This window comes from Martes martes (genome assembly GCF_963455335.1).
Source record: "Martes martes genome assembly, chromosome: 4".
Lineage (NCBI taxonomy): Eukaryota > Metazoa > Chordata > Mammalia > Carnivora > Mustelidae > Martes > Martes martes.
Window position 1 is genome coordinate 37,475,752 of NC_137891.1, and position 26,513 is coordinate 37,502,264.

The 26,513-nt window shown below is 33.5% G+C and overlaps 1 protein-coding gene across 1 annotated transcript in view; it reads right to left on the reverse strand.

Moving 5' to 3' along the window:
* VPS13B (vacuolar protein sorting 13 homolog B) overlaps positions 1–26,513 on the reverse strand; it is a 611,735-nt gene that overhangs the window by 455,268 nt on the left and 129,954 nt on the right. The window contains exon 16 of the mRNA XM_080801635.1: positions 11,227–11,408. Coding sequence (XP_080657761.1) covers positions 11,227–11,408 — 182 coding nt within the window. The remainder of the gene's footprint in view (positions 1–11,226; positions 11,409–26,513) is intronic.

Here is a 26,513-nt window from a genome sequence, read left to right on the forward strand (position 1 = left end):
GGATAAGGTTTCAAATTTCTATTATCCCACCACATTGCAACATCCATTTATAGATTTGTTACCTCGCTCCTCTTTGGAGTCTCTAGCAGAAGAGAGAATACATTGTTCATCATAGGTTTCTGTGAACTAGGTGTGGCCTCATAAACAGCTATTTAAAGGGAGACAATGCACAGTTTCTTAGTAAGTCCAAAGAAGTACACCTAATAAATATCTTGAATTTTATTCTTCAGTCATCATGTTTATTGTTCATTAACCTATTTACTCTTTTGCCTTACTCTTTGAATTTACCTTTGCCCTTTATCTTCCCAGCTCAAGCAATGGATCACCGAGACCCCAATTCTGACAATGGCTATTGCAGTCTCCAAGAACCTCGTATCCTAGAATAACCTCCACAGGTAGTATCCCCATATGTATGATTCCAGCAGGATTCAATATCCAGGAAAAGAAAAATCAATTCCACAAACAATATTTTGTACTCACAAGAACTTTATGAGTAGGTAGTAAGATATTATCACCATTGTACAGATGAGAAAGTTAAATGAAACTCAATGAAACAAATGACTTTCCTTTAGACATATAATTAGTTACTGACAGGATTTCCATACTACATTTCAGTGCTCTCTCCTAAATTTCAATTATTAAACAAGGATAATATCTTTATTACCTGACATAGACAGCAGGACTTAAACTACACTAATATCTATATAATACACAGATTATTAATATTCAGTGCATAAAATTGTCTCTAAGAAGCATAAGCATAGAGTTTTGTATTAGTTATCTTAGTATCTTCTCATTTTATTCTAATTTTTAGAAGACCTGAGAAAAAAGTCTTTGTAGCTTTTAGAACATGTGTTATTGTTCAATATTCCCATTTTCTCTTAGACTCTTAGATAAACCAATCACAAAATAGAAATAACTGATTCAACAAACCAAAATCATCTCTTTTTATTGTGACATATTGTGGCTGTAATATAGAGTTTGTTAAAGAAAACATCTTTTCTACCTAAAGGCATTTTGTAGAAGTGATGCTTGAAATTAAATCTGATATTTCATTTCAGAAGCACCATTACTAATCCAACATTTAGAATGAGAGGACTAAGGCACAAAATTGTTGCATATTGTTTTAAGAGCCAATGCAATTCAACATAAGATTATTTTATTTTATACATACTTATTTAATAGCTTCAGTTATTAAAGGAAAAATACAGCATAAAATGGGCATTTTTATAAAATTAATCAAGATAATAAAACTGTAAAATAATTCTATACTTGTAAAACAAGAATAACATTATGTTTCTGTCCTTAGTTTTCCCATGCAAAAATGCAGCATAAATAGGACACATATAAAACTTGACTACCAAATTACTTCCTTTGAGGGATAAATTATTTTACTACTTACCATTGACCACTCTTCACTAAGAGTCTTACGTCATTATAATCAGGGAACCAATAACCATATTTTCTTAGCTATAAAGATTTCAGAATAAACATTTTTCATTTTTAAAATTTTCCAGAAATGTCCTACACTTGATTACATACATATATTTCACCAGTGACATGGTGCCATACCCCAGCACATTTTCCAAAAAGACAAGAAATTTTAGAATTTGAAACATGTCACTAATTATTTATTATCAAGTACTTTGAACTCTCTCTCTTCAGAAGAATACTATATTTTCCTTTTGTTATTCAGGCACTTCTCTCATCCTGAGTTTCCCAAACTCAAAATTTCAAGGGGGAATTACACAGACATTTAATTCCTATTCTCACCAATGAAAAAGTAGAGCAATAACTGTATTTACTAACAATGTACATCTTTCATGTTTATAAATATAATAACCATGATACTTTTACTACATTATATGCATTCTATTTTATTATATTTTATACTATTCAACTCTTAGTAGTAACCAACAAAGTTATTTCAAACCCAAACAGTAAGTCACAACCTGAATTTAAATGAAGTGGTAAAAGAGGAACTCAATTATAATCTTTCTAAAAATGACAAAAATCAGTAAAAGTTCAGTTCAGATATGACAATTTTGTTTTGATAGTAGTAGAGATAACACACAGAAACGTCTTACTTGCAAGCAGAATATGTTGGAGAGAAAGGGAGAAGAGAAAACGAGAAGAGAAAATTTTAATCTAGAAGGTCAGCATCACAGAAATTGTTGGTCTTGTAATCAAGCTGAGTAATAAGAGCAGGAAGGATTCTGTGATGTAACAAAGTCTGAAATAATTAAAACAGCAAAAAGTAAAAGAAAATGGACTAAAAGAAGAAACAAGGCATCCCAAATGATAATAAGATTCAATGTAAAGATATACCTAAAGCTACAATTAAGAAAAAAATAGACAAGTCAACATCAGAAAAGTGAAAATACAACCAATACGACTGCAGAAAACATTTCTAAACCATACTGATAAGGGACTCATATCTTGAATATTCTTACAGCTTAAAACAAAAAGATTAAAAGACCAAGTAAAAAATGAATAAAGAACTTGAACAGACACATCTCTACAGAAGATACATAAATAGTCAATAAGCACATGAAAAGATGCTCATCATCATTAGCCATAATAAAGATGCAAATAAAAACTACAATGAGGCAGCCTACTTCATATGTTCTAGGATAGCTAGAACCAGAATGACAAGTAATTACAGTATAGTGATGATGTGGAAAAATTTGGAACATTTACATACTACAGGTGGAAATATACAATGGTGTAGCTGCTTCTGAAAATAGTGTAGCAATTCCTCAAAAGGTTAACTACAGACTTACTATATGATGCAACAATTCTACTTCTAGATATACAACCAAGAGAAATGAAAGCATATGTCCACACAAAAACTCAAACACAAATGCTTATGGCATTATTCAGAATTGTCAAAAATAGAAACAACCCAAATGTCAATCAACTGATGGATAAACAAAATGTGGTATATAGATACAAAGGAATATTCCTCAACAATGAACAGAAATGATGTCCTGATAATAGTACATTATAGGCAAACTTCAAAAACAACATGCTAAGTGAAAGAATTCAGTCACAAAGTGCTATATTTCATATGGCCAATTTATATGAAATGTCCAGAACTGGCACATCTATAGAGACCAAGAGCAGACTAGTGATTGCTTAGAGCTGGGTAGACAGGAGGCTTGGGGAATAATGGCTAAGGAAAATGGAACTTCTTTTGGAGTTAATGAAAATGTTCTAAAATTAATATTGGTAACGGAAACAGACCTCTGAATATACTATAAGGTAAATACTATATACCTGAACTCTGAATATACTATAAGGTAAATACTATATACCTGAAAAGGCTGAATTGACTGTATAGTATGTGAATTATACCTCAATAAAAAGAATCTTCTTTTTTAAAAAGAAGATTTGAGCTCTTTAATTAAAGAAAAAATTAAAAAAGATTCGGAGCAACTGGGTGGCTCAGTCGGTTAAGAATCTGCCTTTGGCTCAGGTCATGGTCTCAGGATCCTGGGATCTAGCCCATCATCAGGCTCCCTGCTCAGCAGGGAGTCTGTTTCTCCCTCTCCCTTTGTCCCTACCCACCCCTCAGCTTATATGTACACTCTCCCCGTCTCCCAAATAAATAAATTAAATCTTTTTTTTAAATGATCATTTCAATAGATGCAGAAAAAGCATTTGACAAACTGCAACATCCATTCACAATAAAAACCCTCAACAAAGTAAGTCTAGAAGGAACATACCTCACCATAATAAAGATCTTATATGAAAACCCACAATCAATACCGTACTTAATGGGGAAAAACTGAGAGCTTTTTCCCTAACGTCAGGAACAAGACAAGGATGTCCATTTTCACCACTTTTGTTCAACATACCAATGAAGTCCTAGCCAAAGCAATTAGACACATAAAGAAATAAAAGGCCTCCAAATCAGTAAGGATGAAGTAAAACTCTATTTGCATATGACATAATACTATATATAGAAAGCCCTAAAGATTCCACCAAAAAGCAACTATAATTCATAAATGAACTCAGTAAAGTCACAGGATACAAAATGATTGTACGGATATCTGTTGTGTTCCTATACACTAATAATGAAGCAACAGAAAGTGAAGTTAAGGAAAAAAATCCCATTTATAATTGCACCCAAAACAATAAAATATCTAGGAATAAACTTAAAGAGGTGAAAGATCTGGACTCTGAAAACTATAAAACACTGATGAAAGAAATTGAAGACAACACAAAGAAATGGATAAACATTCAATAGTCATGGGTTAGAAGAACAAATATTGTTAAAATGTCTATACTACCCAAAACAATCTACACATTTAATGTAATCCCTATGAAAATACCAACAGCCTTTCTCACAGAACTAGAACTAACAGTCCTAAAATTTGTATGGAACCACAAAAGACCCTGAATAGCCAAAGCAATCTTGAAAAGGAAAAACAAAACTGGAGGCATCACAATTCCAGATAGCAAGTTATATTACAAAGCTGTAGTAATCAAAACAGGAAGGTACTAGCATAAAAACAGACATATACATCAATGGAACAGAATAGAGAACCCAGAAATGAACCCACAACTCTATGCTGAACTAATCTTCAACAAAGCAGAAAAGAATATCCAATGGAGAAAAGATGGTCTCTTCAACAAATGGTGCTAGGAAAACTGGACAGCAACATGCAAAAAGAATGAAACTGGACCACTTTCTTACACCATACAAAAAAAATAAATTCAAAATGGATGAAAGGCCAAAATGTGAGATAGGAAAACCATAAAAATCTGAGAGAACACAGGCAGTAATTTCTCTGACATTGGCCATAAAAATCCGAGAGAACAGGCAGTAATTTTTCTGACATCTTTCTAGATATGTCTCCTGAGGCAAGGAAAACAAAAGCAAAAATAAATTTGGGGGATTTTGTCAAAATAAAAAGCTTCTACAACAGCAAAGGAAACAATTAACAAAACTAAAAGGCAACCTACAGAATGGGAGAAGATATTTGCAAATGACATTTCTGATAGAGGGCTAGTATTCAAAATATATAAATAAGTCATAAACTCAAAACCTGAAAAAACAAATAACTTTGAAAAATGAGGGAAAAACATGAATAGACGTTTTTCCAAAGATGATATACAGATGGCCAACAGCCACATGAAAAAATGCTCAACATCACTCATCATCAGGGAAAGGCAAATTAAAACTACAATAAGAGATCACTTCACACCTGTCAGAATGGCTAAAATCAACAACATAAGAAACAACAGGTGTTGGTAAGAATGTGGGAAAAGGAAAACCCTCTTGTACTGTTGGTGGGAAGGTAAACTGGTGCAGCTACTGTGGAAAACAGGACAGAGGATCCTCAAAAGGTTAAAATTAGAACTCGGAACCTGGGTGGCTCAGTTGGTTAAGCTACTGCCTTCAGCTCAGGTCATGATCCCAGAGTCCTGGGATCGAGTTCCGCTTCGGGTTCCCAGTTCCATGGGGAGTCCGCTTCTCCCTCTGACCTTCTCCCCTCTCCCCTCTCATGTTCTCTCTCACTCTCTCAAATAAATAAATAAAATCTTTAAAAAAAAAAAAGTTAAAATTAGAACTACCCTATAACCAGCAATCACACTACTGGGTATTTACCCAAAGAATACAAAAACACTAATTTGAAGGGATATATGCATCCCTATGTTTACTGCAGCATTATTTACAATAGCAAAACTATAGAAGCAGCCCAAATGTCCACCCATAGATGAATGGAGAAAGAAGATGTGGTGTGTGTGGATGGATGGATGGATGGATGGACGGACAGAGACAGAGAAAGAGAGAGAGAGAAATAGGTATACTGCTCAGCCATAAAAAGGAATGGAATCTTGCCATTTGCAACAACATGAATGGAGACTGTATAATACTAAATGAAATAAGTCAGTAAGAGAAAGACAAATACCAAATGATTTCACTCATGTGGAGTTTAAGAAACAAAACATATAAGTAAAGAAAAAAAGAGAGAGAGAGAGAGAGAGACAAACCAAGAAACAGACTTTTAACTACAGAGAACAAACTGATAGTTATCGAAGGGGAGATGGATGGGGGAATGGGTGAAATAGGTGATGTGAAATAGGTGATGAGGATTAAGAAGTGCACTTATGATGAGCACAGAGTAATGCATGTAATTGTTGAGTCACCATATTGTATACCTGAAACTAATACAACACTGTATGTTAACATTGGAATTACAATCAAATTTTAAAAAATAGAACCAAAAGTGGACCAGTGGAATAAAAATAAATTAATTTTTAAAAGAAAAAAAGAAAGAAACCAAGGTACAATGTTTCCAGCATAGGGGAAGGAAGTAAACATGGGCAAAAGCATGAATATGGAAAAGAATGTCGTTTTTTGGAAGAACAAGTAGGATATAATTAGTATAATGGTAAACCCAAAGTAAAAGAGTTGTGTTGACTTGTATCATGTTAAACAACTAGCCATCTAAGAAAAAAGGATAATGTAGGAGAACGTTATCAAACCATGATTATGTTCAATATAAAAAGAGGGAAAAGCCACAAGGGTGAAGGATGAGAGAAATTGGATGCTGTGGATTATTAACTATCAATAACAAGACAGCAGATAGCCTAGTAGGTAGATAAGCTAGAAGCACAAGATTATAATGGAAGGTGAGGCACAAATGTTGAGAAGTGCATGGCTTATAACCAACTGTAGAATGGAACTTGACACATTATGAGAATATTAAGTCTGAGAGGCCCAAGAACATACATTGTGTAATAACTTCACTAATGTAGTAAATGAGAATTAGTTGTGATGTAAAGCAAAAGATCACATGCTTAAAACAAGCATATTAAACACAATTTAATAGTGAATAGTGCTGAATACTGCCTATTGACACCTCACAGATGCAAGATAATAAAATGCTAAAACTTTACACATTAAATATGTATCTCTTGGATCTTAATATAGAAAATTTGAAAACACAATACTATAAGCACTCTACTAAGAATATAATAAACAGAATTAGATTTGGGGAGTGCAAAAAGATATAAGAAAACTTGACACTTGGAAATCTGGCCCTTTAAAAATGGTTTAGGTAATCCTTTTAATTCATTTATTATCAATTTTATAGCTGCTTAATTTGATAAAAAAAAAATTCCTTGGCAAAGAGGGGAAACTTCCTAACATGATTCTATTTTCCTCACTTCCTCTAATCTGCAAAAATTATTTCCACTAATTTTAGGTTTCTCAATGATAAAACATCAGGTTATGAATCAGTTAACCTGTAGTCACTTGTCTGATCCATTTCATAATATCTGTGCCAGTATTCTGTTAGGACAGAATATTTTCAGAGAAAGAAATTTTAAATAAGATGTTTTATGATAGCATAATTCATTTGATAAATTCAGAAAAGGAAATATAGAATTAGTTTGGTTAGAAAAAAGGGAAACTATAGCCATAAATAACACCATCATCTACCTATTAATATGAATTTTAAGGTGATCTAAGCCAGTTAACAAAAAAAAATTTTTTAAGTAAAAGTAGGTTAATATTGTGAGACAGTAAACCAAAAAAGCTCTGGAGAGAACATCACTTCAGAAACAGAAATTTGATTAAAAAAAAAATTAGATAATTTCAGAATGTGATAAATGCTATGGCCAATGAAGGCCTGACTGTAGGCCTTATGGGTAAGGACCTAAAAGAACAGATTTTGTACAGTAATTCCACATAAGATTATGGCCATATGAATGGCAGTAACGTAACATCTTAGTCCATTCAGGCTGTTCTAACAAAATACTGCAGACTGGGCAACCTATAAGCAATAGAAGTTTGTTTCTCATTCCTGAAGTTTGAAGTCCAAGATCAAGGTGCCAGCATGGTCAGGTTCTGACAAAAACCTCTTCTAGGTTGCAGACTGGCAACTTCTTGGTGTGTCCTCACATAGTGGATAGGGCAAGGGAACACTCACAAGCCTCTTCTATAAAGACATTAATTTCCTAAGGACTCCATCCTCACGATCTAATAACCTTCCAAAGGCCCCCAATTACCTAATACCATCACATTCGGCATTACAATTTGAACATATGAACTTTGGTGGCATAAAGACACTCAGATCATAGGATATAATAATGCAGTCTACCTAAATATTCAACAATTTAAATAAAGTTTTTTTCAATGAGATAAATTAATGTAACAAATATCACCTTTTTAATGTGTACAATTACGTGCAATTTAGCATATTCACAAGTGTAAAAAGTTCAACACTTCTACTTCCAGAACATTTTTACCACCCAAAAAAATATAAAACATTACCTCTAATAGTCACTCCATTACTCCTTTTCCCCAGACTCTGGCAACCATTAATCTACTTTCGATCTCTATGGATTTGCCTATTATAAGCATTTCATATGAATGGAATCATAATATGTGACCTTTTGGCATCTGGCTTCTTACACTTAGGAAGGTGTTTCAAGGTTCATCCGTATCATAGCAGGTATCAGTACTTCATGCCTTTTTACATTTGAAAAATATTCCACTGTACAGATATAGAAGATTTTTGTTTATCCATTCATCAGTTAATAGACCTTTGTTTTGTTTCCACCTTTGCTATTAAGAACAGTGCTTTGTGATCTCCTTTCTATGTAGGATCTAAAAATGTTTAATTCATGGAAGCACAGAGGAGAAATAATAATGGTTACTAGGGGCAGGAAGATGGGCAAAATGAGATGTTGGTCAAAGGGTACAAAGTCGCAGTTATATAGAATGTGCAAGTCCTATAAATATGATGTACAGCCTCACATGATGATTACAGTTAATACTGTATACTGTATACTGGAAATTTGCTAAGACAGATTTTTTTATACTCACATGACATTTTAAAAAAATAGTAATTGTGAGGAAATATATAGGTTATCTTGACTGTAAGTAATCATTTCACCATGATATCAAAACAATATGAATACCTTAAATATATAAAATTTTTAAAAAAAATTACATGCAAAAAAATAATGCTATGAACATTCATGTACAAGATTTTGGTGGACGTAGTATGTAGTCCATTTTGTTGTGTATATCTGAAAGTAAAATTGCTGGGTCATACGGTAACTCTACATTAAACTTTTTTTTTAAAGATTTTATTTATTTACTTACTTATTTATTTTAGAGAGAGAGAACGTGCCCCCGAGTGGGGAGAGGAAAGGGAGGGAGAGAGAGAATCTCAAGCAGACTCTGTGCTGAGTGCAGAGCCAGATGTGGAGCTCAATCTCACAGCCTCAAGATCATGGTCTGAGCCAAAATCAAGAGTCAGATGCTTAACCAACAGAGTGACCCAGGCGCCCCTCAACATTTAACTTCTTAAAGATAATGACCACAAGTTTTTTCTCCCTAAGCAGCAGTCATCTTTTAAGCGATTAATTCAATATCAACATACAATTCCAAAAAGCAGAAATGGAAAAAAAAAAAAAAAGGAATAGCAATTTTTTACAAAACATAGTTTAAAAAGTACAAAAAGAGACAAACAGTAAGATAGAAACAAAGTCACAAAACAATCACACCAACCTAAATGGATTAAATTTACTAGCTAAAAGACAGACTATAAAACTTCATTTAAAAAATCTAGCTATGGGGCGCCTGGGTGGCTCAGTGGGTTAAAGCCTCTGCCTTCGGCTCTGATCATGTTCCCAGGGTCCTGGGATCAGGCCGTGCATTGGGCTCTCTGCTCAGCGGGGAGCCTGCTTCCTCCTTTCTCTCTCTCTCTCTGCCTGCCTCTCTGCCTACTTGTGATCTCTGTCAAATAAATAAATAAAATCTTAAAAAAAAAAAAATCTAGCTATATGCTCTTTCCCAGACACACACCTAAATCATAAAAAGTTTTTAAGTAAAAGAATGCAAGAAGTATGGGCAATGCCAAACAAAAGAAAGTTAACTGTTAACTATGATAATATAAGAAAAAATAGATTAAAGTCAAAACTGTCTGAATTACTTATTTACTACATTTAATAAAAGAATCGATTTAAAAAGAGATTATAAATATGTATGTATGTGTGGTAGGAGAGTTAAGTGTTCATACATACAATAAAATTTGGGTACTACTTTAGAGGATTCAAAGAATTTAAAGGCCTTTCATAAGCCCCAAGTTTAACAGCTTCTAGGCTAATGAAACATTTGCTTTGTCATTCTTTATAGAATCCTAAAAACCTGACAACACAAAACTATATAAAATTTTATATTAGTCATTAGACTTGTCAAAAAAAAAGGCTCTAATTATAATGCTTTTTTATTTTATGTTTTTTAGAATTTATAATATAGTCCCCCATAGTATGGTCTGAAATTAAAACCTTCAAAAGCATCATATAAAAACAAAAAGCCAATGTCTTATTTTCATAGGCAAGTGAAGTAGGAAATTCACAGGTTATTATTTGAAAGGATGATCACATTTAATAAAAATATATTCTTCTTAAAAGCTATTTTTGTGTTACTAACAAAAGAAAGATGATTATTTTAAACTGAGACAACTAAAAGAAGTGAAACTTCTGTAAATTTTTTTGTTTACCTGCTAAGTAAGTGATAAGATAAAGATAACATCTCCTATGGTGGCATCAAAGCAGATTTTTTATTTGTAGTAGTTAACTTAACCAGTCAAGGTGTAAGACTAATGTTTTTCACACAAAACGGATAATTTATGGGGGTGAGAAGATGGGTAACTAGGTGATGAACATCAAGGAGGGCACGTGATATAATGAGCACTGGGTGTAATATAAGACTGATGAATCACTGAACTCTACCTCTGAAACTAATAATACACTATACGTTAATTAATTGAAATTAAATTTTTTAAAAAGGATAATTTGCTTATCAAGTCTTAAAATATTATGATCAAGAATTTTACTCATATTTACCTGCATAATCAGGCATACTGTACTTATGCTTGATTTGGCTATCATTTCAAACATACACATTACATTGATCCCCTTGGAAGTTATCCATGTAAGGCGAGAGGGTTAACTGTGCAAGAAGTTGGTAAAAAAAGAACATCCTGAAAATATATCCAGAAATTGGTGGCAGGGAATGAAACTGAATGGCTTACCTTGTATCCTGAATTTTACACAGGAGCTGTAAATATCCACTTGCACAGAAATTAAGTACACGATTTAAGTTCAGCAGGCTATACTTACGAATTTGAATAACAAAATATTAGTCACCACCAAAAACAATTTTCCAAATACTTGCCAAGAAGATTGTGCTCTTACCTATACTTTGGAAAACTTCATTCATCAAAGCTTCATTCACTGACAAAGAGTTGACATTTCCAATATGAGACCAGCTTTGATAAATTGCTTGGAGCAGAAGTGTCTGTGCTCTTGTAGCTTGAATTGTGAGATTTGGAAGTTCAAATATACCTTCAGTTACAGCAATCTGGGATCTTTTGGTCCTGCATAAGAAAAGAGAAAGAATAACAGTATAGTAAACAGCATTTACAAATAGCAACATAAAAAATGAACTAAGCTGTAAGAAAAAAAAAGCAGACATTCAAAATAATTTAAATATAACTAAATCAAATAGATATGCAACTCCACAATTTAAATTTCACTATTTCAAAAACTCTTACAATAAAAAATATAAATATAAAAATAATGTCCATACATATACATTCATACACACACACACACATATACTCTGTTCAATTATAATTTTCAACCTAGATAATCTTCAAAGATAACAATGAAAATAATACTAGTTAACACTTAAGAAAATTTACTACCAGTTCTGCATTGTTCTAAATATCTTAGAGTAAAAATACAAAAACTTACATCCAGGGATTCTAATCCAGAGCCCTCTATCCTACTTCTCTCATAAGTATTTATGAAATATTTACATTATACCCAGGTTCCTATTTGACAGTAAGAGAAAAGTAGAACATGAAATAGGAACTGAAGAGGGAATAATTTCATAATGTGTGTAGACTTTAAAAAAAAAAAAAAAAACAAACAGATCTAATTCCAAGCAAAACTTGAGCTGACTTGAAGGAAGTTAAGATCCAGGTAAGTGAATATCTCTAGAAAGTGATTCAAGCAAACGAAGAGTCAATGAAAATTTCCTGAGGGAGAACTGGGCTGGCAAGTCCAGGCAATGGCAAGAAGGCCATGTGGTTGTTGCAGCCTGATAATAACCTACTTCACTAAATCAATTGTTTTTCTATGGGTTCTACCCATAAGAAATACCTTAATAGGCTTTATACAGCCATTGATCTTGAGATTTCATCTAAGCCTGACTCCAGAGTGTTCAATATCCCAAATTTATTTTTATTTTTTTAAGATTTTATTTATTTGACCAAGAGAGAGATCACAAGTAGGCAGAGCAGCAGGTAGAGAGAGAGGGGGAAGCAGACTCCCTGCTAAGCAGAGAGCCTGATCCAGGGCTCAATCCCAGGACCCTGAGATCATGACCTGACCCAAAGGCAGAGGCTTAACCCACTGAGCCACCCAGGCACCCCTATTTGTACTTTAAATCTCTAATCTTTCACCCTACTTTCAAAGTTATTCATATAAGGTACTGGATGCAGGACATGAAATTTTAAAAATCTATTGTCCAAACATGGCTAAATTACTTTTTATGCTTTTAGAAAAAGAATTACATAAACTTTACCGAGCATCACTTTCCTCTTTAAAAAACAAGTACCAAAAAAAAAAGTATAATAACCCCTACCCAATTTACCACAGTTAACTGTGAAAATTAATAACATTTAATATTTAAAATTTGATACAAGAAGAGTCTTTGCTAAAATCCGAAGAGACAGGAACTGTCTTTACATTCAAGGAATTCAGAGTCCACTTGTAAGACAATTAAACCAGTAATTACAATTTAACATAATAAATGCTAAAACAATGTTACATAAATGTTCCTGTGAGATACACCCAGGAGAAGGCTGGAGGAAGAATGCAGGTGTTTGATTTAAGCTAAATCCTGAAGAATATGAATCATTTCATTAAAAAACTTTTTATTTAAGGAAAAAGTTATTCCAATTCAAAAATGGTCCAAAAACATTGACAGAAAACTTACAGACTATGAAAACAGACATGACCAATAAACATGAAAAAACTCAAAGGCTCACCAGCAAAAAGAGGAAATTCAAATTTAAAAAACATAGGACTCTTTTAAATTTGCCAGATTAGCAAAACCTCCCTGCCTCTAACTCATCTTCTAGGACAATCTGAAAGGAATTTTCATGAATCTAAAAGAATACTTACACCATTTGTAATACTTTTAACACTATTTGCCACAATATTTAAAATATTTAAAACACCCTAAGCCTAAGACAATCTCATTGTTGAAAAGCTAACATGAAATATGGGTGAGTAAAAAGATACATAGTTGCATTACAATATGGTCACCCACACATATGTCTGCATGTGTCTGTATGTTGACATTAAAAGTTCTGTCTAGAATTTTTTTTAATTTTTTTTAAGATTTTATTTATTTATTTATTTGACAGACAGATCACAAGTAGGCAGAGAGGCAGGCGGGGGTGGGGGGGAAGCAGGTGGGGGGGAAGCAGGCTTCCTGCTGAGCAGAGAGCCCAATGCGTGGCTCGATCCCAGGACCCTGAGATCATGACCTGAGCTGAAGGCAGAGGCTTAACCCACTGAGCCACCCAGGTGTCCCCTGTCTAGAATTTTTAATAGTTATTTCTGTAAGATAAGAGTGGAAGATGATTCATGTCATCTTATCCTTTCCTTACATAAATGTCTATATTGTTTGGCTTGGTCCTTTGAGAAATCTGTATTATGTTTAGAGAAATCTCTTTTTTTTTACTTTTTAATGTAAATTACAGTATTTCCAGAATGAATTAAGGAAATCATAAACTATGTCAAATGAATTAATTTCATAAATCATTTTTAAATGCCAAGATACCGGGGTATCTGCATGGCTCAGTCAGTTAAGCGTCTGACTTGATTTTGGCTCAGGGTCTTGAGTTGGAGCCCTACAAAGGGCTCTACGCTGGGCATGGAGCCTACTTGAGATTCACCCTTTCTCTCTGCCCCTTCTCCCCTGTGTGTGTATGTGCACAAGTGTGCGTGCTGGTTCTCAAAAAAAAAAAAAAAAGAAAGAAAAGAAAAGCCAAGATATGAGCATTAAATGTATCAATCTACCTCCACTCCCCGACCCAACACTGGATTATCAATTTCTTACCTCCTCACTGAAATAAACTTCACTTAAAACCTTCCTAAGAGGAATGGCATCAGCAAAAACAGCAGAGTGAGGTACACTAGTCTATCTCTCCATAAAAGCTGCAAAAATCTGGCAAAACCTCTCTAGAGTTAACTTTTTCAAAACTCTGGAAACTAACTAAAATCCTGCAACAAACAGGGAACACTTAAAAAAAAAATGCAGCTGAATCTCAGACCAGTGAGTTTTTTGGTATTTTTACTTATATATGTTGAATCCCCTTCCCCTCAGCCCAGCAGTAGCATTTAACAGTCCACATCCCCAGTACAAGTAAGCAGTGGTTAAGAGAGAAAACCTTATTCAGAAGGAATTGTGGTTTTTGCTTTGACCCGTCTACGGTCATCCATCGTAGGATCCATCGTAGGATGGATCCCGTGGAGGATCAACTCAATGAGCTTACTTTACCTCTTTTAATTCAGAACTCTCCCAACACTAAAAAAACAAACAAAACAAAACAAAAAACAAAAAACCACCCTGGAGCATTTGTAGAAAACATTTACAGCCAAAGGTATTACATTAGTCTTTACTTCCTGGGACAAGGGATAAAAAAAGGGGCAAAAACAGATTAACGAATATCTTGGGAGGAAAGTCCGGGAAGTGTTGCTTTAGAGAATAAAAAGGTTAAAAAGTTCCAGTGTCTTTTGAAGGGGCGGGGGTGGGAGGGTGGGGTAACCAGGTGGTGGGTATTAGGGAGGGCACAGATAGCATGGAGCACTGGGTGTGGTGAAAAAACAATGAATACTGTTACGCTGAAAATAAATAAAAAATTTAATTTAAAAAAAAAAAAAAAAGTTCCAGTGTCTTTCTGGGAATACAGAAGGCCATACACACACTCTGGCTCTTGCATTAGCAGAGCAAAGACCAGAGAAAGGCCTGAGGCTCTCACCTCCCACTGACTTTCACAGTCTGCACAAGAAAAGAAGGCAGAATGGTCAACTGCCTGGTTGAGTTTTGAAGGCATTCCTGATCAGAAACCATGGAGGTCACGTGGCAGTAGATGAAATATTCACAGTGCAAAAAGAAAGACTGTTAATCAGTAATTACAATTCCAGCAAAACTATCCTCCAAAAATGAAGCAGAAGTCTCAAGAAAGTTAAGTCCAAGACCAGAAGCCTTCACTGATGAATTCTACCAAACTTCATTCAAAGAAGAACAGAAGTCCTTTTCAAACTTGTGCAAAAAATAGAGGAGGGAACCTAATTCCTTCTGTAAGGCCAATGTTACCCTGAAACCAAAGCTAGACAAAGACAAGAAAATAACACACCAATATCCCTTGTGAACACAAATGTAAAAATCCTCAGTAAATACTAACATATCAGAAGAAATTAAAACATTACACAATGTGACAACTAGTACTCTTCCCGGAAATAGAAGAGTGGTTCAACATAAGAAAATCAATCAATGCAATACACCATATTTACAGAAAGGGAAAAATCATGTACATCTTAACTGACCCAGAAAAAGCATTTGACAAATATCCAATAGTCTTGCATGATTTAAACACTCAACATACTAAGAATGAAGACAAATTCTTCAACATGATATAGGACATTTATGAAAAATACACAACAAACATCATACTTAGTGATAAAAGACTGAAGGTTTGTTCTCCAAGATCAAGGAAAAGGAAAAGATCTCTGTTTTTGCCATTTATTTGCCATTTATTCAACATTGCAGTATAGGTTCTAGCCAAGAAAAATAAGTAAAAGGCATTCAAAGTATAAAGGAAGAGTGGCATCCGGATGACTCAGTTAGCTAAGCATCTGCCTTCAGCTAAGGTCATGACCTTGGGGTCCTGGGATTGAGTCCCAAATCAGGCTCCCTGCTCAGCGAGGTGTCTGCTTCTCCCTTTTTTTCCCTTTCCCCCACTCATGTGTGCACACGCTCTCTCTTACTCATATAAATTAATAAAATCTAAAAAAAAAATGTAAAGGAAAAGGTAAAAATATTAGTACTTACAGATGAGATAATTTTATATATTGGAAACCCTAAAACGCGCGCGCACACACACACACACACACACACACAACCTGTTAAAGCTAATAAATTCAACTGAATTCTAAGATACAAGGGAATTACAAAAAATTAGTTATATATTTACTTAAAATGACAACCTGAAAAGGAAATAAAGAAAACAATTCCATTTATAATAGCAACAAAAAGAATAAAATACTTATGAATAACGTAACAAAGAAGTACAAAACTGTTGCCCTGAAATCAACAAAACATTGTTGAAAGAAATTAAAGAAGGGATCTAAATAAATGGTAAGAGATGTTTATGGATTGAAAAATTGAATATTATTAAAATGGCAGTAACCCCCAAACTCATTAATGGATTAAATTTGATCCCTATCAAAATCTCAGGTGTCATTTTAAAAATGAATAATCATAAAATTCATAAGGACTTACAAAGAATCCTGAATAATCAAAACAGTCTTGAAAAAGAACAAGTTCAAAAACTTACACTTCCAAATTTCAAAACTTAGTACGAAAATAAAACAGTGCCATACTGGCATAAGGATAGACATATAAATCAGTGACCTAGAACTGTCAGTCTAGAAACAAACCCCCATATCTATGTCCAATTGCTGATAAGGGTGTCAAGACCAAACAATGGGGAATGGATACTCATTTTTTAATTGATGTATAGTTAACATAAAATATTATATTAGTTTCAGGGGTATAACACAGTAATTTGCCAATTCTATTCATTACTCAATACTCACTACAGTAAGTGTAATCACCACCTGTCACTAGGGAATGAATAATCTCCTGGAACAACTGGATATCCAAGTACAAATGAAGTTGGACCCCTACCATACCGTATATATGAAAATTAACTCAAAATTGATCAAAAAACTAAAACTATAAACTCTTAGAAACAGCTATAAATATTCATGATCTTAGATTAAGAACAGTTTCATAATTATCATACCAAAAGAAAAGCAAAAAAGGACAAAGATATATTTGACTTCATCAAAATTTAACATTTTGTATACCAAAGGCTACTATTCAGAAAGTGAGAAGATAATAAAATGGAAGAAAATATTTGTAAATCATGTATGTAAAAGAGTCTACTGTCCAGAGTACGTAAAGGACTCCCAACTCGAGGCACCTGGGTGGCTCAGTCGGTTAAGTGCCTTCAGTTCAGGTCATGATCCCAGGGTTCTGGGATACAGCACCGCATCAGACGCCCTGCTCAGTGCAGAGTCTGCTTTGTGCTCTTCTCTCCCTCTGCCCCTCCCCCAACTCATGTTCTCAGACTCAAATAAATAAAATCTTAAAAAAAAAAAAAAAAGAACTCCTACAACTCAACAAGAAGATATACATCCCAATTTAAAAGTGAACTAGAACAGGGGCGCCTGGGTGGCTCAGGCCATTAAGCGTCTGCCTGCAGCTTAGGTCATGATCTCAGGGTGCTGGGATCAAGTTTCGGGTCAGGCTCCCTGCTTAAGGGGGACCTGCTTCTCCCTCTCCCTCTCCCCTTCTTTCTAATGCTCATGCTCACTCATTCTCTCATGCTCTCTCTCAAATAAATAAAATCTTTTAAAAAAAAATGAACTGGAACATGAATAGACATTTCTCCAAAGAAGATACACAAATGGCCAATACACACATTAAGAGATACTCAACATCATCTGGGAAATGAAAATCAAAACTGTACTGAGCTGCCACTTCACACCCACTAGGATGGCTATAAAGAAGGAAAAAAAAACCCAGAAAATAAAAATAACAAGTGTTGGCAAGGATGGCGAAGAATTGTAACCATCATACAATGGAGGTAGGAATGTATAATACTAAAGCCACTGTGCAAAACAATCTGGCAGTTTATCAAAAAAGTAATATAGAGTTACTATATGACCCAGCAATTATATTGCTACATATATACCCAGAAGAACTGAGATCATGTTCATATAAAAACTCATAAATGCATGTTCATAGCAGCATTATCCCCAACAGCCCAAAAGTGTAACAACCCAACCAAGCAATCCAACTGAAAAATGGATTAACAAAATGTGCTATATATCCACACAAAAGAATATTATTTGGCCATTAAAAGGAATGGAGTAGTAATAATTGCTATAGCACAGATGAACCTTGAAAGGATGCTAAATGAGAGAAGCCAGGCAAAAAATGCCACATATTGTATGATTTTGTTCATATGAAATGTTCATGGAGACAGGGTTTCTTTTTTAGAGTTTTGAAAATGTTCTGGAATCAGATAATGACAATGACTGCAAAATGGTGTAAAAATACTAAAAACCCAAGAATAGTACATTTTAAAATAATTAAAATGGTGAATGTTGTATAATGTGGACTTTATCTCATTAAAACAAAAAAATCTCCCTCAAGTAGTCAGAACTCTGTTCCTAGGAACAGTGGTCTAAGTAAATATGCTTTCTCTCACTCAAAAATATCAAAACAACAACAAAAAAATCACCCGGCTCTCTTAAATAGCATGTCAAGCAATTTAAATATACAACTGCACATTAATAATACACAGACCACCTTATCCATACAATTTTCAAATATGTAATAGCAATATGTAGCTCTACCTGGATTTACCCTTCAACCACAATCCTGATCACATTCTGCCAGAAAGCCAACGGACTGAAATGAACAGACCAAGAAACAAACATGCACTGAATAAAAGATTCTATAAACCAAACAGGTAAAATAGCAGGCATTAAAAGTAATAGAAGGAAAAACAAAAAGGACCCAATACACAAATTTATAACGTCACTGTTGTTCCTTTTGCATTCTTAACAATGCAACCATTTTGTAAATTATTTTTATTTTATAAGCATTTAAAAATAAGTATTTCTCTCTATATTAAGTTCTCAAAATTCCTGACCAAAAAAAAATGTATTAGTGAAAGCAAGTAAAGAAAAAAAAATTTGGAACACCTACAGTACAAAATGTACAATTAAACCACTCTATCTTTAGTTAAATACACCATAGAAAGTCCTATAGTGTAGCAAGAGCCATGTTCTTACAACTACAGCAATAATCTTTTATAAGGCAAAATTAAAGTTGGGATTCTTTTTACAAGTGAGCCTTTACTATTTCATAACAAATTAAGCTACTGTATATGGTATTCTAACTTTCAAGCCATCATATGTTACATAAAATGGTTCCCAAATGGGTAACATGGACTTGAATAAAAACTTAAACATATGCAAATTCAAAAAGATTAATTTATTCTACATTTAATAATCCCCAAGGGTAGGGGGCAATTCTCTCCTTCAGATTCAATTTAACATCAAAGGAAACAATCCACTTTGTACAAAAGCCAGAATTCAATAATAAACAAATAAATTATATCATACACGTAGGACACGTTTTTGTGGTTTTATTTTCCAGCTGTAGCCGACCACAAATAAAAGTACATTTTATTATGCTTCTGCTAAGTACTCCAGTAGCATTTGAACTAAAATAAACTATTTAAAAACAATTTGGCCAAAGATGGTAGGTTATACAATATATCAGTATCAATGAAGAGAGGTTTCATTCCCTTTTATTTTGGTCAATTTTGAAATATTTCTAATAGGTTAACAAACATAAAAAATTAATAAATACCCATGTGTCCATTTCATCAGACCCAATTCATCTAACCATAACATCATACCACATTTGCTTCAGAAATTTCTTAACAGACCAACAGTTTTTACAACTTTATTTATGCTATTTGGGAGGCTCTTTAAAATGCAGTGAATATGCACAATAAAGTAAAATTTTTCATGTGGTTTCTGCCACTATATATTTATTTTTTTTTTAAAGTTCAATCAAGTTCATATGAAAAATATCTAACAGGGGCGCCTGGGTGGCTCAGTGGTTTAAGCCGCTGCCTTCAGCTCGGGTCATGATCTCGGGGTCCTGGGATCGAGTCCCACATCGGGCTCTCTGCTCGGCAGGAGCCTGCTTCCCTCTCTCACTCTCTCTGCCTGCCTCTCTGCCTACTTGTGATCTCTCTCTCTCTGTCAAATAAATAAATAAAATCTTTAAAAAAAAAAAAAAAAAAAAAAAAAAAAAGAAAAATATCTAACAAATTCTGGAAATACCTAAAAAAAAAATCACTAAACCAACTTTTTAACACATAAGTTGGTAAAAATAAAATTATTTAACTAATGCCTATTTCACATATCAGAGAAGTCCTAGTCTTAACATATGTTCACTTTACAGAATAGGTTTAAAAACTATCAATTCAAACATTACTCTCTAGGGAAAAATAAATCCTAATGTAACTAGTGGAATAAACAACTCATTAAAACTCAACTTGGACAAACTCCAGAATAAATTGAGGGAAACAGAAACAAGTAGGTCTTCATTGTGTAGTAGCAAAGATTGAAAATCAATATGCCCTAATTAACGAATACTTTAAAAGACTCTGCTTGTACCATCTGCTGACAAATCATAATACAGAGCTGATGAAATTTCTGGACCAATCTGGCATTTCTTTAAAGAAAATTCTACCTTCAAAATTTTAAATAAAGAATGTGGAAATATTCGATGCAAAGGAATTAAACAATTGCCATACATACACTTAAGGAACAGCCATCCATTCTCTTAAAATCAACACACCTCACAGCAATTGAAAGAATATCCTCAGCAACAGCTGGATCTAAAGATTTATATAGAGTCCCCAAATGCAGAGTTTGAACCTACAAATTGGTTCCAAAAATGTATTTTTGTTATTACTCATATCCTGTACAGTAAAATAAGATTAGATCACTTTTTCCAAAACAAAATGAGTACAAAACTTCACCAACTCAATTTCGAAATAAAGCAGTTTAAAAAGCTTAGAAATTTGTATTTAGTTCTGTATACCTTACACAATACATCAATATTCGATGAAAAGGGAAAAAAAAGTTTTAAATTAAATAGTAGGTAAAATGAAAGGTTAAAGCTCCTCTTTCCTTCTTCTGATCCCACTCCACCCCGAAACATAACTACTTATAAGTTTAGCATACACAACTATAGACCTCTTTTGATTTTATGCATTCATATACACTTAAAATTTTAATGGATGTGTGTGCTTATGTGTGTGTTTATGTGGGGGGGGGCTGTCTATAGTCTGCTTTTTTTACTAAATGACATTCTCAGAGATTAAGCTCTTTCTACAGTAATACACACACTTCCACAGTGATCTTAGGCATACTTCATAATAGTTTGAATCCCGTTTCACATTCATCAGCACTGTGTCAGAATATCCCTTTCACAACATTCTCACCAGTACATTTTTTAATCACAATGACTGTAGCATTTGCAAATAACTATAAAATGCAAATTATATCTTGTTATATTTAGATTCAAAAAGTTCAGCATTTTTCAAATTTCTAAAATACTATTTCAATTTAAATATTAAATAAAAGAAAAAGAAAAATTTAACAATAAGATAAAAATCAATTTCTGATCATTATAATATACAATGTCCAATATTGTACAATGAACTATGGGTGGTAGCAAACAAAATACAAAAGGAGCAAAACGTTGTCCCTTCATTTTCTCATCATCTCCTAGACAAGTTATTCAATATAAACAATTCATCTACTTAAGTAAAAATGTCTACTCAGGAAAAAAGAGAAGGGAAGTGTGTTTATAGAATATACTTTATGTATGTAATAACATTCAAACACAACCTTAAGAATTCTGATTAGAAAAATCACTAAAATTTTAGTCAAGTTCAGTAATTAAAGTCACTGGTTTTTTTTTTTCCCTTTGGCCAAGAGCACATTTTACACATATTATGTAAGTAAACAGGAGACAGACTTAATTGTCAAAAACATAATCTAAAACCTCATCAATCAGACAACCAAAAAAAAACAATGAAATCACTATAGAAATTACCAGCTGCATGTCAATAAGTTTTTATTTTTGTCTACAATAGAATCAAGGTTTGAAAGATAAATGTCCTCTATAGAAAAAGATGGTCCATATGGAGATTAAGTAAAAAGAAAGGAAAGCTGTTAAATAATCACACGAACCAGTGTAAAATCACTTCCACGAAAAGTGCAGTGAAAAATAGAACCGATATCCAATGAAGGAATATATTAGGGGAATGCAACCTAGTCAGAGAAAAGTGTCAGTTTCCAATACCTATGGGGTAAGTAAAAGTCATTTAGGCTATTGACTAGTGAAACAATATGGTGAAACACCTGGTGAAAAAAGAAACTGAAGAAGGCAAAAGGTGGAAGGGGCTAAGGAGGACATTCAGATCAACGCAGATAGCCAAGCAAGGACTAGATCACGGAGGGTATTGCAGCATGTTTTAAAGATTTTAATCTTCACTGTAAAAGCTTGTGAGAAGCAAAATATTTTAGGCTGGAGAAGGACATAATTAGAATTATCTTTCAAAAACAAGTCAATCAAACAAACCTGGCTGCAGATATAAGAGTTAGCTGGTGATTAAGACCCATGAAAAGATACTCAACATCACTCATCATCAGGGAAATATAAATCAAAAGTATAATAAGGTATCACCTCACACTTGCCAGATTGGTTAAAGTTAACAACACAGGAAACAACAGATGTTGACAAAGATGCAGAGAAAGGGGAACCCTCTTGTACCATTGGTGGGAATAAAAACTGGTGCAGGCATTCTGGAAAACAGTATGGAGGGTCCTCAAAAAGTTAAAAAGAGAACAATCCTACAACCCAGCAATTGCACGAGGTATTTACCCGAAGGATACAAAAATACTGATTCAAAGGGGCACATACACCCCGATGTTTATAGCAGCAGTATCAATAAGACCCTGACTATGGAAAGTGCCCAAATGTCCATCAACTGAGGAATGGATAAAGAAGATGTGGTATGTATACACAGTGCAATATTACTCAGCCATCAACAAGAATGGAATCTTGCCATTTGCAATAAAGTGAATTTAGCTAAACAATATTATGCTAAGTGAAATAGATCAGTCAGATAAAGACAAATACCATATGATTTCACTCATATGTAGAATTTAAGAAAAAAAATAGACGAACATAGGGGAAAGAAAAAATAAGAGAGAGGGAGACAAACCATAAAAGAGACTCTCAACCATAGAGAACAAACTGAGGGTAGCTAGAGGGGAGGTGGGCAGGGGAATGGGCTACATTGGGGATGGGTGATAAGGGGGATGCTTGTGATGAGCACTGGGTATTGTACATAAGTGATGAATCACTAAATTCTACTACTGAAACCAATATTACCCCATATATTAACTGACTAGAACTTTTTTAGAACTTGAAACCTTAAAAAAGAAAAGAAAAGAACACCTCTCTAAATACTTAGGTAATCAAGAAAGAAAAAGCGAAGACTGCATCTTATTCATAATGGGACTCTAGGGCCTACAACACAAGTTTTCACATGATAGGTGCCAAAATATTATTTTTAAAACAAATAAATGAGTCATTAATCAGATGAAAAAGGCTAAGTATTAACAGATTCATCTAGGAAACTGGCAATATTTTTTAAAGTTATAAATCATAATAAAGAATACAAAGTTATTATTGAAAACTTGCTAATAGTTACCAACATGCTATTGACGGCTCCATCACTAGCTAATTAAAAGATGTCTAGAATCGGTGACTTATCTTTCTAGATCCACCATATCTCCTTCCCTTATTCTTCATTTCCACATCCTTAAAATAAAAAACAGATGACTTGTCCATTGTGAGGTTCAAATAAATCCCTGTATTTAGTGAAGTACAAATGCTATACAAGAGCATTATGATGCTGTTCTTAGAGATTATCTTCTGCCACTAAGTATGCACTATACGATCTTTCGGGTTTGGGGACCTCCAATGATTATTTGTTCTTAAATTTCAAATTAATGTATTAAAAAGAGATTAAATCAAACACAGTTAAGAAATTTAGAGACAATGATAAAAAAAAAAAACCTTACGCTAAACTGAGTGATTTCTAACCAAAACATTTCCCTTTTAATATACTAATAACTTAGAATTCTTTTGAATATACTCTTAAGTTTCAGTTCCCAAAAATAATGAAACACAGACGTATTTCAAAGATACTGTCACTAGAATAAAATGCTGTCACAAGATAATATTCTCCTGCTGTTGTACATAGACAAAACCAAATACTGGGGAATAGCTAGCATAATTCTTCTCATAGAAAAAGATGTACGTCTTATAATAATATTCTCCAATATCCCCAAAATCAAATTTAAAGTCAATAATCTAAGAATGAATTACAAATGTTCATTTGGGTACCTCTAAGTTTAAAACTTTTAACAAGAGACAAATCGTATTTGCCTATACAACTTCACACCCAACTGATCATAAAATTGCATGTGGAAAATATCAAGTTTTCCAACAGGAAAATCAAAGAAAACCTTCTGTTCTCATTGGACCAACACTCTCTGGTTGTTAACATGTGTTACATGCTCTTCATGCGTTCACTTAAAAAAAAAATTCAAAGAGAAAACTGATATAAAGACAGATGTTATTTACCTATAGTAATGTTTTTCAAGTCTTTTTAATCCCCCCCCAACACACATACACTCAAGAACTATAAAAGCACGTACTTTTTGAATGATCATTTACTTAAACACATTACAAAATCAGAACTGAAACATGACAAAAAATAAAAATTGGGAGGAGTTAACATAAAAATTGTTCTTTTAAGGGAATTTTTAAAAAACAATAATGCATTAATATTCTAAATAAGTAAATGTACTTTATTAGCAAAATATAAAATCATTAGTAATGCAATGACAGGATTTATAATTTCATAATTGAAAACTGTAGCTAAAATATTTCCAAGAGTTGAAATTAACCAAACTAAATCCCAAAACAGCACAAGCAGAGACTTAAAAGTTAGTACTAAGAAAGAGACAAACAGAACATCTGATGAAAACATGCTCAAAACCTATCATGTTATTTTATTAAATTTAAGATTCTGGACTATTCCTCATATAAAGATTACTTAAGAGGCATTTTTTAAATTTTTAAATATGTTATTAAAAATCACTCAAGACAAATTTACAGAAAAATCCATGACATATTTGGGGGAAAACATTCCTAATTAAAGTCTAGATTCACTTCTATTCTCTATTTCTCAACTCTCCAAAAGAGCCATAAATATAATATATATGGATTAATACAATGAAACTACTCTTTCTGATATGAACAAACTGGTAATTCATGCAAATGCAATTTAGGTCAAATTTTCACCTTGATACAAATACAAAGCTTTAAATTAATCAAATTAAAATACACAGGACAAGAGTAAAATAAGTTTTTTAAAAGTTTAAATCTTGTTAAAGAACTAGACTATGCTTGTTGTCACTTAAAATAGAGTCCTATGATATCTCCCATGTTAAAATCACATCTTTTTCTATTTTTTTTTTTAAGATTTTATTTATCTGAGAGAAAGAGAGCATACATGAGCAAGGAGGAGAGGTTGGGCAAGGGGCAAAGGGAGAAGCAGACTTGGCTGCTGAGCAGGGAGACCCACACTGGGGTTGATCCCGGGACCTGGGATCATGACCTGAGCTGAAGGCAGATGCTTAACTGACTGAGCCACCCAGGCGCCCCTCTCTTTTTCTATTTTTATTATTCTCTTTAAACTACACTTTTTAAAAACCTACCTAAGCAAAAGACATTCAAAGAAATGAAAATACATGAATGTGTAAAAACTTACTTTTAATAAGTCTGAACTACCAGTGTGTTCATATCAGGAAGAGTAGTTTCATTGTATAAATCCATACATATTATATTTATGGCTCTTTTGGGGAGTTAAGAAATAGAGAATAGAAGTGAGTCTAAACTTTATTAATTATGAATGTTTTCATTTATGAATGTATGAAATCTATGTACAAAATCTTTTATTATGCAACTGAAAATGCTATGAGCCTCAGTCTTGCGCAGCAGTGTGCTAGAGAAATCCCAGAAGCCCTAGTGAAAAGAATCAGTTGTCTGATGAAACCCATCAGGGTTCAGAATGGAACAACAAAGCAAGGAACAGTGGGGTTTCCCAGCTAACAAGCTAATCAGTCATCCCCTGAATCAAAACAGGCATTACTCCTTATTATGAGCCAACAGCCCTCCCTAAAAATTTGACTCACTCTAGGGAGAGAGAAAGGGACTGACTGCAAAGAGACAAGAAAGAACTTTGGTGGCTACCTGACTATACATATCTGTACGCATAAAATTGCTAAACTTTGCTATATTTAAATTATACTCTGGTTTTAAAATGAGAACTAAGTTAATGAAAACAGGGGTATAATTCATATAATAATCCATTATAGAGAACTTTATAAACCAACTCTACCTGACTCTAAAGTACTATGAAAGTTTGCTATAGTCA